At 67.7% G+C, this 12,669-nt stretch overlaps 1 protein-coding gene across 2 annotated transcripts; it reads right to left on the bottom strand.

Moving 5' to 3' along the window:
- Nucleotides 1–253: 253 nt before the first annotated feature.
- LOC104482219 (transducin-like enhancer protein 1) lies at nt 254–12,651 on the bottom strand. 2 transcript variants are annotated; one of them, XM_086767184.1, is made up of 21 exons: nt 12,545–12,651; nt 11,976–12,100; nt 11,214–11,362; nt 10,477–10,540; nt 9,949–9,993; nt 7,237–7,299; nt 6,977–7,051; nt 6,163–6,358; nt 5,718–5,734; nt 5,308–5,412; nt 5,120–5,164; nt 4,721–4,876; nt 4,254–4,383; nt 3,956–4,140; nt 3,805–3,881; nt 3,405–3,654; nt 2,042–2,289; nt 1,659–1,806; nt 1,417–1,567; nt 1,018–1,094; nt 254–914 (listed from the first exon to the last, which is right to left on the bottom strand). In XM_086767184.1, exons 2-21 carry the CDS (start codon nt 11,997–11,999, stop codon nt 807–809), a joined length of 2,313 nt encoding a protein of 770 aa, XP_086623310.1. In that variant the 5' UTR covers nt 12,000–12,100; nt 12,545–12,651; the 3' UTR covers nt 254–806. The 2 variants fall into 2 exon arrangements, with proteins under 2 accessions (XP_086623310.1, XP_086623311.1); XM_086767185.1 differs by having other exon boundaries at nt 7,010–7,051.
- Between the last annotated feature and the right edge of the window lie 18 nt (nt 12,652–12,669).

The following is a 12,669-nucleotide window of genomic DNA, read 5'->3' as shown; positions in this document are numbered from 1 at the left end:
CCATCGCGGCCATCGCCACCCTGCTTCCCCGCCACGGCCTCGGCGGTGCGGCTGTGCTCCACCGCTCTGGGCAGCAGCCCCCCCCATTCCCCCCACGGCAGCTCTGGGGGGAAGCCAGGCCGATAAGGCAGCGCCGACCGCTCACATCTCATTTTCTTCAAAAACCGCTTCCTCTGCCCCCCCCAGCCTGCGGAAAGGAGCGGGGAGCTGTGGCGGCACTGTCCCTGGCTGGGGGGGGACACTGCTGCCCTGCTCGCACCCCTCAGCACCTGGCTCCATCCCACCACCGCCGAACAGGGAGGCTGCAGCCCGGGCCGAGGCACAGCTGTGCTTTTTTTAGTTTGTTTTTATTATTAAATATGCCCTAGGAGACACAGAGGGAGATGAGGACAGAGCCCATCTTCTCCAGCCTGGCCCCGAGCCTTAATTAAAAAAAAAAAAAAAAAATCACAACAAAAAGTTTAAAAAAAAAAAAAACACAAAAAAAAAACCCAACCCTAACACTCCCCGACCCTTCCCCCCACACTCCCCCAATCCAGATTTAGAAACAAACCAACAACTAAAGAACAAACCAAGGAGAACGTCCCCAGGAAATCCACTCCGAGCGGCCGCCGCCACCTCCCCGCCCAGCGCAGCAGCCTGGCCGCCGGCCCAGGGCCACCTTCCCCCCCTCGCCGCTCTCCAGCCGCGGTGCCCCGGCCGTGGGCTGCGGGTTTTGGGGAAGGCAGAGTCCACCGCAGCGTCCACGTCGCCGTTCGCCCGTCCACGTGGCCGGGGGCCCGCCGCAGTTGGCACCGCTCGCGCTCTCAGTAGATGACCTCGTAAACCGTCGCCTTCTTGTCCCCCGAGCCAGTCACGATGAACTGGTCATCCGTGGAGACGTCGCAGCTGAGGACGGAGGAGGTTTCCTTCGACTGGAGAGAGGAGGGCAGCGGGGTAAGCGCAAGAAACGGCCGCTCCCGGAGGAGCATCTCCCCCCGCCAGCCCAGACGCCGGGGGCGGCGCAGCCCCCCGCACCTGGAAGATGCTGGCTCCGTAGGGCGTGCGCCAGGCGTTCAGCAGATTGTCCTTCCCCGTGCTCACGAACCATTTTCCTGTGGGACAAAGAAAGAAGAGCATCCCGTCACCACACCAGGCCCAGGCGCTGGGTTCCCGCAGCAAACCCTGTCCAGGTTGGGTAATGCGAGGTGGAGACGGGGAGGAAGGCAACGCGGGGTCCCGGGACAACAGAGCGGAGCGCAGCCGCGGGTTTTGCTCCAGAAGCGATGGACACCCCTTCTCTGAGGGATACCACTGGCATCCACACAGAACCAGACTGACGACTGGCACCAGTGCTTGTGCCCAGCGCAAGGAGCAAGGAGAGGAGGCTGCATCCAGCTGTCTCCAGTGCCACGGGGTCGGGACAGGTGCGCCTACCGCAGGAGGCGAATTTGAGGGAGAGGACGCAGCTCTCGTGGAGGTGCAGCTGGTACTTGTCCGGTTTGGTGACGTGCAGGATCTCCACGTTGCTGCTCTCCATGCCCACCGCCAGCCACTCTCCCGTCGGGCAGTACCCCAGCGAGAAGATCTGGGGTGGGGGGGACGCAGACACGGGGTCAGGCACGGGCACGGCCGGTCCCAGCCCGCCCCACGGTGCTCCCGGCCGGCCCCAGCCCCACCTGGGAGCTGAAGTCGTGCTGCTGCAGCTGCCGCCCTTCCCGCAGGTCCCAGCACCGCACCGTGTTGTCCAGCCCCCCGGTCCACAGCTTGGTGCCATCGTTCGAGATGTCGATGCAGCTGGCACCGTCCGTGTGACCCTGAAACTGCCTGGGAGAGAGGGGGACGGAGAGGAGGAGGGCACGGGGCCATCAGGGCTGCCAACGCCCCCCGTGCAGAGCAGGGGCTGGGGCAGCACCCAGCAGCGAGGAATGGTGGGGGGGTTCCCTGCCGCGGGGGTTCCCTCCCATAGCCAGGGTTTGAGGTGTAGGGATGCTCTGGAAGGGACCAAGGGGTCCCCAGCCCGTGGAGCAGCCCACCCCACGTCCCCCTACGCCGCGCTCACCTCACCAGGGTCTGGTTCTGCAGGTCCCACACCACAATGTTGCCGTCGCTGCAGCAGGAGAAGCAGACTTTGGCGTCGGGGCTGATGGCCAGGGCGTAGCAGGCGGGGGCAGAGGAGGTGAGCTCGGCCTTGATGCGGGGCGTGGGGGCCGCCAGGTCCCAGATGGAGAGGGTGCTGGCCTCCCCCCCCACGATCAGGCTGCGGCCGTCGGGGAGCAGCTTGCAGGAGCGGATGTAGTTGTCGCGGTTCTGGGGTGCAGGAGAGAGGACCCCATTAACCCCTTCTTCTCCAGCCCTTCTGCATCCATCCCAGTCTGCCTGGTCACCCCAGGGCCAGAAGCTCGTCCTGGGGGCAGGAGCAACAGCAGCGGGGCAGACCCCCAGCCGCCCTCCCAGGACATCAGGGCTGGGACACAGGTGGCCATGTGGCCCACCCCGTCCCACGCCCACAGCCGTCACCAGGGAGCCCCTCGCTTTGTTCCGGCACTACGAACAGCCTCGGGGACACCCTCACCCCACGCCATCCCTGCCAGCAGCTGCCCGACAGCCCCGGCCAGTCCTGGAGGAGATGATGGAGGCATCCCCAGCGAGGCTGAAACAGCCCACGGCTCCAAGCACTAAAACACCATTTTCCCCTGCTCCCAAATTTCTGATGCAGCTTGAAATTATCATGACTCAGTCATTTCCTTCTTTATGCATCTGTATCTTCAAGGTCAGCACCATCCAGGAATAATATTTGTCAGGCTGCCCAGGCCCCAAGGCCAGCAAGATGAGGAGAGGAGTTGGGTTTGAGCCGCTCAAAGCAGGCACAGGGACTCCGATTCCAGCAGCCCATTTAAAAAAAAAAACCTCAAAGAACACAGGTTAAAAATACTCGCAGGTGATGGCTGTGCCTCCAGCTTGGCTCCGGTGAGCCGCTGTGGTCTGACAGGCCCTTTCATTTCTTTTTTAAAGAAATTAAGTTCTCCCTCCAGCCAGACTCATGGAAACAAAAGCAGAAAGGACAGAGCTGAAGCGGAGTGATGCTTCAGCCCGTGCGATTCTGGCCCACGTGAAGTACCTGGCCGGGCGCTGACACGGGCAGAGCGCTGTCAGACAAAGCCGTGCCAAGGGGTGGGAGCGTAAAAGCCCCCCCCAACAGCTCGGGATGCTCAGAAGGAGCAAGGGAGCGCATCGGCAGCACGGAGCCGCCATCCCCACTTAGAAACGCACGCGGAGACTCTCCCCGCTGCACATCACCGCTTTCAGATGCCCCCTGTACCCTTGAGGTTCCCAGCGGGGACCCCAGACCCCCTTTTCACCGCAGCACAGAGCGGGGAAACAGGGAAAGCAGCCGTGCCAGAGCGGCGCGTGCCCCTCCTTACCAAACAGTCCAGCTGAGCCACGGCCGTCTTGGTGCCCGGCTGCCCCACGTCCCACACCTTCACGCAGCCCTTGCCCCCGGTGTAGACGTGGCGCGTGGAGTTGCTGATGGTGACGGCGCAGACCACCTCGCCGTGGGTCAGGGTGTGGAGCTGCCGCGCGTGGCGGGGGATGCCGGAGCCGATGAGGGCGTCGGGCGGGAAAGGCACCGGCTGCATCTGCCCGTCGGCGCTGACGTGGAAGGAGTAGGCGCTGGGAAGGGACAGAGCAGTGAGAACCAGTCAAGCATCCTGCCCGGAAAAGCGGCCAGCGCCGCATCGGACCCAGCGTGCCCGACGCAGGCAGCATGGACACATCGTCCCCCACCCCCAAATCCCAAAAATCCCATGTGGCCCCACTTACGGTTTCCCCGACGTCCCCACTTGCATGCCAGCCGCCAGCCCCGGGACGCGCATGTGAGGGTGCGGGTCGTAGCCCACCTGGAGGGGACAGCGGTGAGAGCAGCTCGCACCCCGTGGCCCCCCGCAGCCCCGCGGGGATGAGGCTCATGTACCAGGGGAGAGCGTCCGTAGCTGCCGGCTCCCACGGCGGCCGCAGCCCCGTTGAGCTGCGGGGACATGAGGTGGAGGCTGGCGTAGGCGCCGGTGCCGGCCATGTCACCGTTAACGGCGGGGTGGGCCATGGCGAAGGCGGCCGAGTAGGGGTTCTGCACTCCCAGCGGGTTCCTCAGGCCCAGGGCTGCCGGGAGGAGAGGCAGCGTGAAGGGACAATGCCCAGGGTCTGTCCTGGCAGGGGCCAGCGGGACCAGCGCTCGGAGCCACCCGCCCAGGCCTCGGCGCTGCCGCGCTCACCCAACGGGTCCATGGGGGCCTTGGCGGCGGCGGGGCGAAACTGCTGGGCACTGCTGGTACCCGGCGCGGCGGCGTCGCTCTGGGAGGTGGGGGTGCTGGACTTCAGGCTGGGCGTCCCTGCCTTCTCCACCTGCCAGGAAGAGAGGGGACAGACCTGACAACTGCGCTCCCAACCCTGCCAGGGCGGCGGGGGGGTCTCCTCAGGTCCCCCGCAGCGAGCTGGTCCCTGCTCCTCACGCCTGATGCCAGCCCAGCCCCACCCAGCCCAAGACGCGGGGTCTGCGGGATGCGAGACAAGGAGACGGATCGGACAGAACGGACGGAACCCCCTCCCCATCCCCCCAGCACTGCTTTCGCCCCGTGGGTTTGGAGGCAGGTGGACCCGCGTCCAGCAGCTCTGCCTGCCGAGCCTGGGCAGCGGGGGTGCGAGCGTGACCCCTGAGCGAAGCCCCTCGCAGCGCACGCACCGCGGGCGCATCCTTGCTCCGAGACGGGGATGCGCTGCTGGAGGACGTCAAGGAGGTCGGGCTGAGCGGTACGGCCTCCTTCCGCCCCAGCGGGACCTTCTCCACGCCGTTCTCCCGGGACGAGTAGGAGTGGACGCTGTGCGGGGAAGAGGGGTCCTGGGAGGGGCGGGGAAGGAAAATCAGCAGGCAGCAGAGCAGGCAGGAGCGCGGGGACGCGGCTCGAGCGAGGGCCAGGCTGGAGCCTGGATCCGGGGGCTCACGGCTGCCATCGGCGAGAGCCGGTGAGCACGACTCGGGGGTCCCACTGCCACCTCCCCGCACTGCCTGCCTCCGCAGCCTGTTAGCCCCCCGCTCGGGCAGAGGGACGGGCAGCCCACGCTGACCCCCCGGCACACTGACCTCATCCACCACCAAGTTGTCTTCGCTTTTGTCCGCGTCGCTGCCCTGAAACGCAAAGGGACAGTGGGAGCCGAAGGGGCAGAGGCTGCCCTCGCTCCCGCCCGGGAGGTGCGAGCAGCTCCGCTCGTCGCCCCGCAGGAGAGGACAGGGACGTCCCAAGCCCCCCAGCCCTCCTTCCCCAGGCTCACGTAGTCGGTAACGAAGTCCTTCTCCTCCACCTTCCTCTTCTTGCTGCTGCTCAGGTACTCGGAGATGGCTCGCGCCCGCTCCCCGTTGGGCATCACCAGGGAGCTCTAGGACGGGGGGGACGCAGCGTTAGGGGCCGCGAGCCGCTGTGCCCGGCTCCCAGGACACGGAAGGCCCCCGGTGCAGCCCCCTCGTGCCACCAGCTCAGGCTTCAGCTCCCTGCCCAAGGAGCGAGGAGGGGGACGCTGCTCGGGGGGAACAGTTTGCCCATGTGTCACGGGGAGAGCACCCACCCGCAGCGGGGCCTCGGCCGCAGAGCAGGACCCGAGGACCCCGTTCCCCACTCCCGGGGTCCCGGCCGGAGCCCGCGCAGGCAGAGGGAAATAGTGTGAGAGGAGGAAAAGGCACTTACGGGGCCGGGGTCCCGCTCTGTCACCGTGGCAACGCGGAGGCGCAGCAGGAGGATGAGGAGGAGGAGGAGGGAAGGAGGGACACGCTGTGCCACCGCCGACAGCCCCCCAAAAGCCGCCCGCTCCTCTCACGGGCGCTGGGGTGCTCGTGGCAGGGCCCCCACCGGGGACGACCCCCCCAGCCCACCCCGCTGCCCTCCCAGGAGGTGCTGTTTGGTGGGGGACATTCTCCACCCAAACCCCTCCAGGCTGGCAAGCCCCCCGCTCCGCCAGCCCAGTCAGGGGTCCCACGGCACGGACAAGCCGCCCCCTGCCCAGTGCTGGCCCCTGCGCCAGGGAAGTGCCCGGGAAGCAGAGGCAGCACAGCACCACCCGCTCCCAGGTTTGTCTGCTGCCAGAAGGGTTCCATCAGACCCCCCCACCCAGCTGTGTCCCCCCCACGCTCACCCCTGGGCTCGGTGTCGTGGACTCCCCGGTCATCCTTGGCGAGGAGCTGGGCCTGGGCCCCCAGCGCCCCCGAAAGCGCCAGCAGCCCCGAGGCGCTGCCGATGCCCGCGAGGCCGGAGGGCTGCATCCCAGAGGGATGGGGGGTCAGCGGGATGGGGGGAGCGTGGTGCGAGAGGTGCTGGGTCTGGAGCTGGTGCTGGAGAGGAGGAGGAGGAGAGAGCAGAGGCTGCGTCAGGAGGCTGCTCCTCCCCACCGGCAGCCCTGGGTCAGCCATGGGTTGGGGAGCGGGGTGAGGAGGGGCAGGGCACCCTCCCAGGGGTGCCAAATTGCGGGAGCACCGTGTCCCTCTGGCCGCCTCCTCCCACCCTGCAATGGGAGCTACTGGGACAGATGGGGGACCCTACCCATACCCATATGGATGGGGGACCCTACCCGTATCCATATGGATGGGGGACCCTCCCCGTATCCATACCACCGCAACGCTGTGGTCTTGAGGGAACAACCAAGGTGTGGGGACAGTGGTGACCCCCCCCCAGCTCCACCCAGAGGGGCACAGAGCACCAGGACGCAGTGACAGGCACCAGCCATCACCCCCGCACCAGTGCAGCAGCATCTCCTCCACCCTCAGGTACTGGGGCCAGCCCCCCAAACCAGCCTCCTCCTTCCCCCCAGCTCAGCCATGGTGAGAGAAGGCAACGGGGGCAGCAACGGGCTCGGGGCAGGAGGGGTCTCCAGCCCAGGGAGGAGCTGTTGCCTGCGGGAGCTCAGCACCCCGGCCGGGGGGCGCGAAGGGGTGGGCAGAGGGTTGACGTACCCCGATCGCCGCGTTCAGGTCGGTCATAGTCACCTGCTTCGCACGCTCCACGGCCTGGACCACCTGCTGCTGGTGCTGCGGGAAGAGAAGAGCGCGTCAGCGCCCGGTGATGCTCCTGCGGCGAGCAGGGCTGCGGCAGCCCCGTTTCCTCAGGGGACAGGGAAAAGCCAGCCCCCTCCCCAGCCCGACCCAAAGCAGGGATGCTCCCCGCGCCCCGAAGGAGCTCTGCACGCCCCGTCGGGGTCCAGGGGCTCACCCACCTCCTGAGACAGGAACGGGATGAGCTGGGCGCAGATCACGTTGAGCCGCTTGGCGATCTCCGTCTGGCAGCAGAAGAGAGGCCGTGTCTGTCGGGGCAAGGGGCAGAGCGGCCCCCGCGCCGCAGGAGACCCCGCGGGCGCTCCCCAGGCGGGCAGACGTCCCCTCCCCACGCAAGAAGCCACAGGGTGCAAGAGCTCAGTGCCAAGGAGCAGAACCACCCGGGAGAGGACCCGGAAGGTTCTCCTTCCTAATGCCACCCCCTCCAAAAACACAAGCCCAACACCCTCCATCCCTGCTTTGAGCGCCCCGGGATGGCTCCCACCTTCTCCCTTCCGGGGACCTGGAGCCGCACGGCCCATGCCACGCAGGGCCACCCCCAAAAGCTGCAGGGTCAGGCCACGGGTGACAGCCAGGAGAGACCCCGTCGCAGATCCAGGGACCTCACCCCACCTGAGAGCGGGTAGAGATCGGCAACTCCCCAAAAACCCAGGCATCCTCTGCTCCCGGACAAGCAGGGGATGTCCCAAGCTCCAAGGAGCTCCTAGCCCACCCAGGTGGGGAGGACGGAATCGTTACGGAGCCAGCACAGGGCTGAGAGGAGGGGGTCCAACCCGGACCCTCTTGTCAGCCCCAGGAGGAGACCCCACAGCCAAGGGACGGAGCCGACCCCCAGATCTCCCCGCCGGGACCTGGGGCGCACCTCCCACAGTGCCAGGGCGAGGGGCCGCAGCGCTGCCCACCCGGCGTGGGGACACAGAGCCAGGGACACCCCGTGCCGCCCCCCCAGAGCGGCCACCAACCCCTCTTTTCGCCAGACCCACAGAGAGCAGAAACAATCTGGCACCCGCCCTCTCTTCCTCTTCTGAGGGAAGAGAAAAAAAATATGAGAAAGAAAAGAAAGAAAGCGGGGAGGGGGAAGCAGATTTGGCAGCCGGCGGTTCTGGGAAGGATTTAGCTGTCTCCCGGGGCCGGCAGTGATGGATTCTCTTCCCTAATGCACTGATGGGCAGCAGCTCCTTGGGGAGAGCTGCCTCCAATTCACTCGCGCTCGTTAATGTGCAATTTACTGGCACTTTAACGCTCTCAGCATGAAAAATGATCGCGCTGTTCGCAGCCCCCCCAGCCACCAGCACCGCCACCTCCCCTCCGGCTCGCGGTGAGCAAGGCCAAGGCCAGGCAGATTCGGGGAGGCGGTTTTATAAAAAAAAAAAAAAAAAAAAAAGCTCCAGGCCCCTTCCAGGCCAAAAACCAAACCAACAATAAAAAAAATTAACGTCTCCCGCTCGTTCCTGTCTTGAGCCTCCCCCGCCGAGCCGGTGGCTGCCTGGAGAGCTGCACCACGGCGGCCAGCCCCCCAGCCCCATTTCCCCCCAAAAACCCCAGGGCAAAACCGCCTCACGCCCCAGCCCTTGCCGGTGCCCGCGCTGCCGACGCCAGCGTGGTGGGAGCCGGGCGCCCGGGGAGCCTCTGGGGATGCTGGGCTGGGCGCAGCGGGGCCGGAGGCAGCACCGCGCCACGGCACGACCCTGCCTTCGCCAGCGGCGATGGGGCGAGCACTTCCCCGGGGCAGCGGACGAGCGCTCAGGACCCCTGCCCACGCTTGCGAGCAGCGCCAAATTTGGGAGAAGGGGAGGAGAGGCGGCGACCCGATCTCTCCCCGCGGCGGCGATAACCCGCGGCTCCCGCGCAGGCGGTTCCCATTTTTCACACAATGGCCGCTGGCTGTCAGAGCAGACTTACGGGCCCGTGTTAAAAGTGGCGACAGCTCGCTGGCGGGCGGCCAGCGGCACCTGGGGCTGGCAGAAAACACGAGCCCGCCAGGGCCGGGGGGAGAACCGGCGGCCAGATGAGAGGAGCGCGCAGCCCCTCCGCACCCTCGGCGTCGGCCCTCGCAAAGGCGGCTTCACACCTCCTCGTCGGGGACGGCGGCACGCGGCAGGGAAGGACGAGAGCGGCAGAAACACCCACCCGGCGGGCACAAAGCTGGCGAGAGCGGCCGTCAGCCTGCCCCGTGCCGGGGGGCCGGGGGTCGGCACCCCCACGCCGGCTCCCGTGCAACAGTTGGCGGCGCGGAGGAGGGAGGCCGCGGCTGCAGCACGCCTCGCCGGGCTCCTCCGCGGCCTCTTTAAAAATAGATGAGAAGAAACCTTCTGTCTGGGAGCAGCTGGTGACCCGGTGTGCGGCGCAGCGGGAGGAAGGAAGGGAGGGAGGGATGGGGAGGCAGAAAGGGGGGATGTGCCGCCCCAAGCCCGCACCCACGCCCCAGCCCCCTCCTCGCCACCTTGGGGTGCTCCTCGGCCCCGGCCCCCCCCAGGGCCCACAGGCAGCGAGCCAGAGCGGGAGCTGATCTCCTCCGCCACGGTCCCCGAGCGGCCGCGCAAGCACGCGTCCTCCACCACCGCTCTCTCCCCACTGCAACGAGCGCACGGCGACCCAGCCGGGAACACGCAGCCCGACCCCAGCCGGCAAACGGGAGCTCACGCCGGAGCTCACACGCGTGTGCAGAGAGCTGAGACCGGCCAGGGCCATGACGCAGAGCGGGGCAGAGCTCCCAGAGAAGGGAGCGCGTCCCCCGCAAGCACAACCTTCCCCGGACTACACAGGGAGCGACCTCCCACACCTTCCGTGGGAAGGGACGACCCCAAAGGGGCCGGGATGGCGAGGTAGGGACAGGGGAGCCAGGACAACGCTCTCACCCCACCCGGACTCACCTGTTTATGCATCTCGATGTTCAGGCCGTAGGACATCTCATAGTACTGCGAGGGAGAGAAGGCAACATCAGCGCGGCTGCGGAGCCCAGGGGAACGGCGACCAGAGTCCCTCGGGCGCTGGCGTGCGGCGTCAGCCTGGCCACAAACGTCCGCGCTGTGGCCAGGCCGGGAGGAGAACGCGGTCCCCAGCTCCTCGCCCGCGAGCAGAGGTCTCTCCAGCACACGGCCACGGCCGGCAGGACAGACACGGTCCTTCGGGGGTCCCGCTCGCGGGAGAGGACACAACCTGCACCGGGAGCGGCTTCTTCACCACCCCGTCACCGCAAGCTGCGACAGCAAGCTCCGGCTCAAACACCACAGCTCATTTTGGGGGAAAATCAGACAACAACAGCCACAGGAACCAGATCCGAGGGCCTGGCCACACAACCCAAACGCAAGGGGAAGCCAAAGCATCGCAGGGCTGCGCGTCCTTTGATGGTTCGGAGGAGACACCCCCCGCCGCCCTCCTTTCAGGTGGAGCTCACTCACCATGACATAATGACGCTGGATTTCTGTTTTTTCTGTCGCCAGCTTTTCACACTCTAACTTCAAGCTGTAAAAATAAAGAGAAGAGAGAGGGAGGAAGAGAGAGGGAGAGACCTCCTGCTTTCCCCGAGATGAGATCTCCCGGGCTGGGCCGAGCACGAGCCCTCCCAGCCCCCCACGCGCTTCAGCCTCCCGCTCTCGGGTCCCGTCCTGTCTCCCAGCACAAGCCAAGAAGACCACCTGGGAGAGGGTGGGAAGGGGCTGATAAAGGAGAGATGGACAGCAAAGGGATCCAGGCATCAGGGAGCAATCCGCACGGAGTTTTAACCCCCCTCCCCAGCATCTGCTTCCCAAATGGAGCGAGCTGCATTTCAAACCTCGCGGGGAAGGGGAGGTGGTCCTGGCCAGCAGCGGTGGCGGGGGGGGGCGGATCAGAGGGACTCCAGCGCTAACTGACATCTCCCGCTCAGCCCAGGAGCCAGGGCCTGGAAGCCAACACCCTCATCCCAGGGCTTTTGGCAGGAGGAGGGCGAGTTTCCCTCTCCAACGGTGTCGTTTCAAGCCACCAAGGTGGTGCTTGGCGCAGCCGCCCTCCAGATGGACCAGTGCCCGCGGCAGCGCGGGACGGCACCTCCCGCCGGCCCGCAGCGATGCCCAGCGCCGAGGGGGAGCCCGCTTCTCGCCAGCGCCCGCTAAGTGTCCGGCACCTTGCCGGCACGCGAGCTCTGGCAGCTCCTCACCTGTGGTATTGGTTCTGCAGGAACTGGAATTCCTCCTTGATGCGGTCCAAGGTCTCCGGGTAAGTCAGCTTGAGGGACTGGGGGGTGCTGGGGATGGTGCTGGCAGCGACGGCGGCTCCCGAGGCAGCGGAGGGTGCCTGGAGATGGGCCTAGGCAGAGGAGGGCAGCCTGGGGTCACCACTGCCGGCCCGGCGAGGCTGACGAGTCCCCCCGGGGGCTTCCCGAGCTCGGGAAGCGGCTAGGGGCAACGCCTGGGAGAGCGGCCCACCGAGGAAGAGGCAGAAAGTTATTGCAGGGGAAACCGGTCACAGCCAGGCGCCGAGGGCCACCGTTCCCCACCTTTTCGGCACTGGTTCAGCCGCTGAGCCACAGGAGGATGAACAACCACGGGCGGCAGAGCGCGGGCAGCCCCCTGGCCCTCCCGGGGTCCGTCCTCGCCCGCGCACCACACGGCAAGAGCTTCCCGCCAGCTCGCCACCGGCCCCGCGGTCACACCCCAGCCGCGATCCCGCTTCCGAGCGGGTCTCTAAACCCAAATCCCCGCAGCTCCGCGGTTCAGCATCGGTTTGGGAAGAGCCACGCCACCGCTCGCTCCCAAGCGCGTGACACACCGACGGCGCGACCTTTCCAGGCCGAAGCCTCCCGCTCCGCCGCGGGGTGAGGCGGGCGGAGAGCTCGTTTTGGGGGCGCAAGCCCGGCCGAGGCCCAGGCCGGCGCGGCACCACGTGGGCCGGAGGGGACGAGGCCGAGGCGCGGGCTCACCGGGGGCCGGTTCTGCGGGAACATCGTTGGCACCGGGAAGGCCCAGGATCCCCTCTCGCCGCGCCGGGCTCCGATGGCGGCTCAGGACGGGGGCCCGGGGACACTCCCCTGCTCCGGATCAGGCCCTGGGAGAGAGACAGGGAGTCACGGACGGAGCCCCGCGGGAGCGGTGGTGGAGCCCCGGGGCACCGGCCCCACCCGCAGCTCCCCCGCCGAAACCCGGGACCCCCGCACCGCGCAACCCGGCCCCGCATCCCCGCATCTCCGCGGGGACCGGGAGGCCCAGGGGCTCCTTCCGGGCGCTGCGGGACCCCCCCCCAACCTCCCGCCCCCGCCGGCCGCACCGCCCCCGGCCCCGCCGCGGGCACGGCCCGGCCCCGCGCCCCCCGCGCCGCGCAGACAATGGCCCCGCCGCCGCCCGCAGCAGGTACGGCCGCGGGGAGGGAGCGGGGGCCCGGACAACCGCCCTCGACCCCGAGTGGGACCGGACCCCTCCCGGCGGGAGCCCTGGAGCGGGTCCGCACCGGACCGGCGCGGTGCGGTGCGGTGCGGTGCGGGACAGGACTCACCGCGCTGCTGGCCCCGGGCCCGGGCGCGCACCCCTACGGCGGGGCGGAGCTGGGCGGGGCGGGGCGGGGCGGGTCGCAACGGGCCGGACCGAGCTGCACCGGACCGGACCGGGTCGGGGCCACGC

Source organism: Chlamydotis macqueenii, chromosome 26 (genome assembly GCF_036417535.1).
Source record: "Chlamydotis macqueenii isolate bChlMac1 chromosome 26, bChlMac1.mat, whole genome shotgun sequence".
NCBI classification, from domain to species: Eukaryota; Metazoa; Chordata; class Aves; order Otidiformes; family Otididae; genus Chlamydotis; species Chlamydotis macqueenii.
The sequence above is the reverse complement of the archived record's forward strand: the minus strand, read 5'-3'. Positions and strand labels throughout refer to the sequence as shown.

Bases quoted from the DNA above. Each gene is read 5' to 3' on its own strand.
- LOC104482219 (XM_086767184.1), bottom strand. From the start codon at position 11,999: ATGTTCCCGCAGAACCGGCCCCCG. The intron at 11,363-11,975 runs GTGAGCCCGCGC...TCCTCTGCCTAG, and splicing joins TCCCGCAGAACCGGCCCCCG to GCCCATCTCCAGGCACCCTC. The intron at 10,541-11,213 runs GTGAGGAGCTGC...TTATTTTTACAG, and splicing joins CTGCAGAACCAATACCACAG to CTTGAAGTTAGAGTGTGAAA.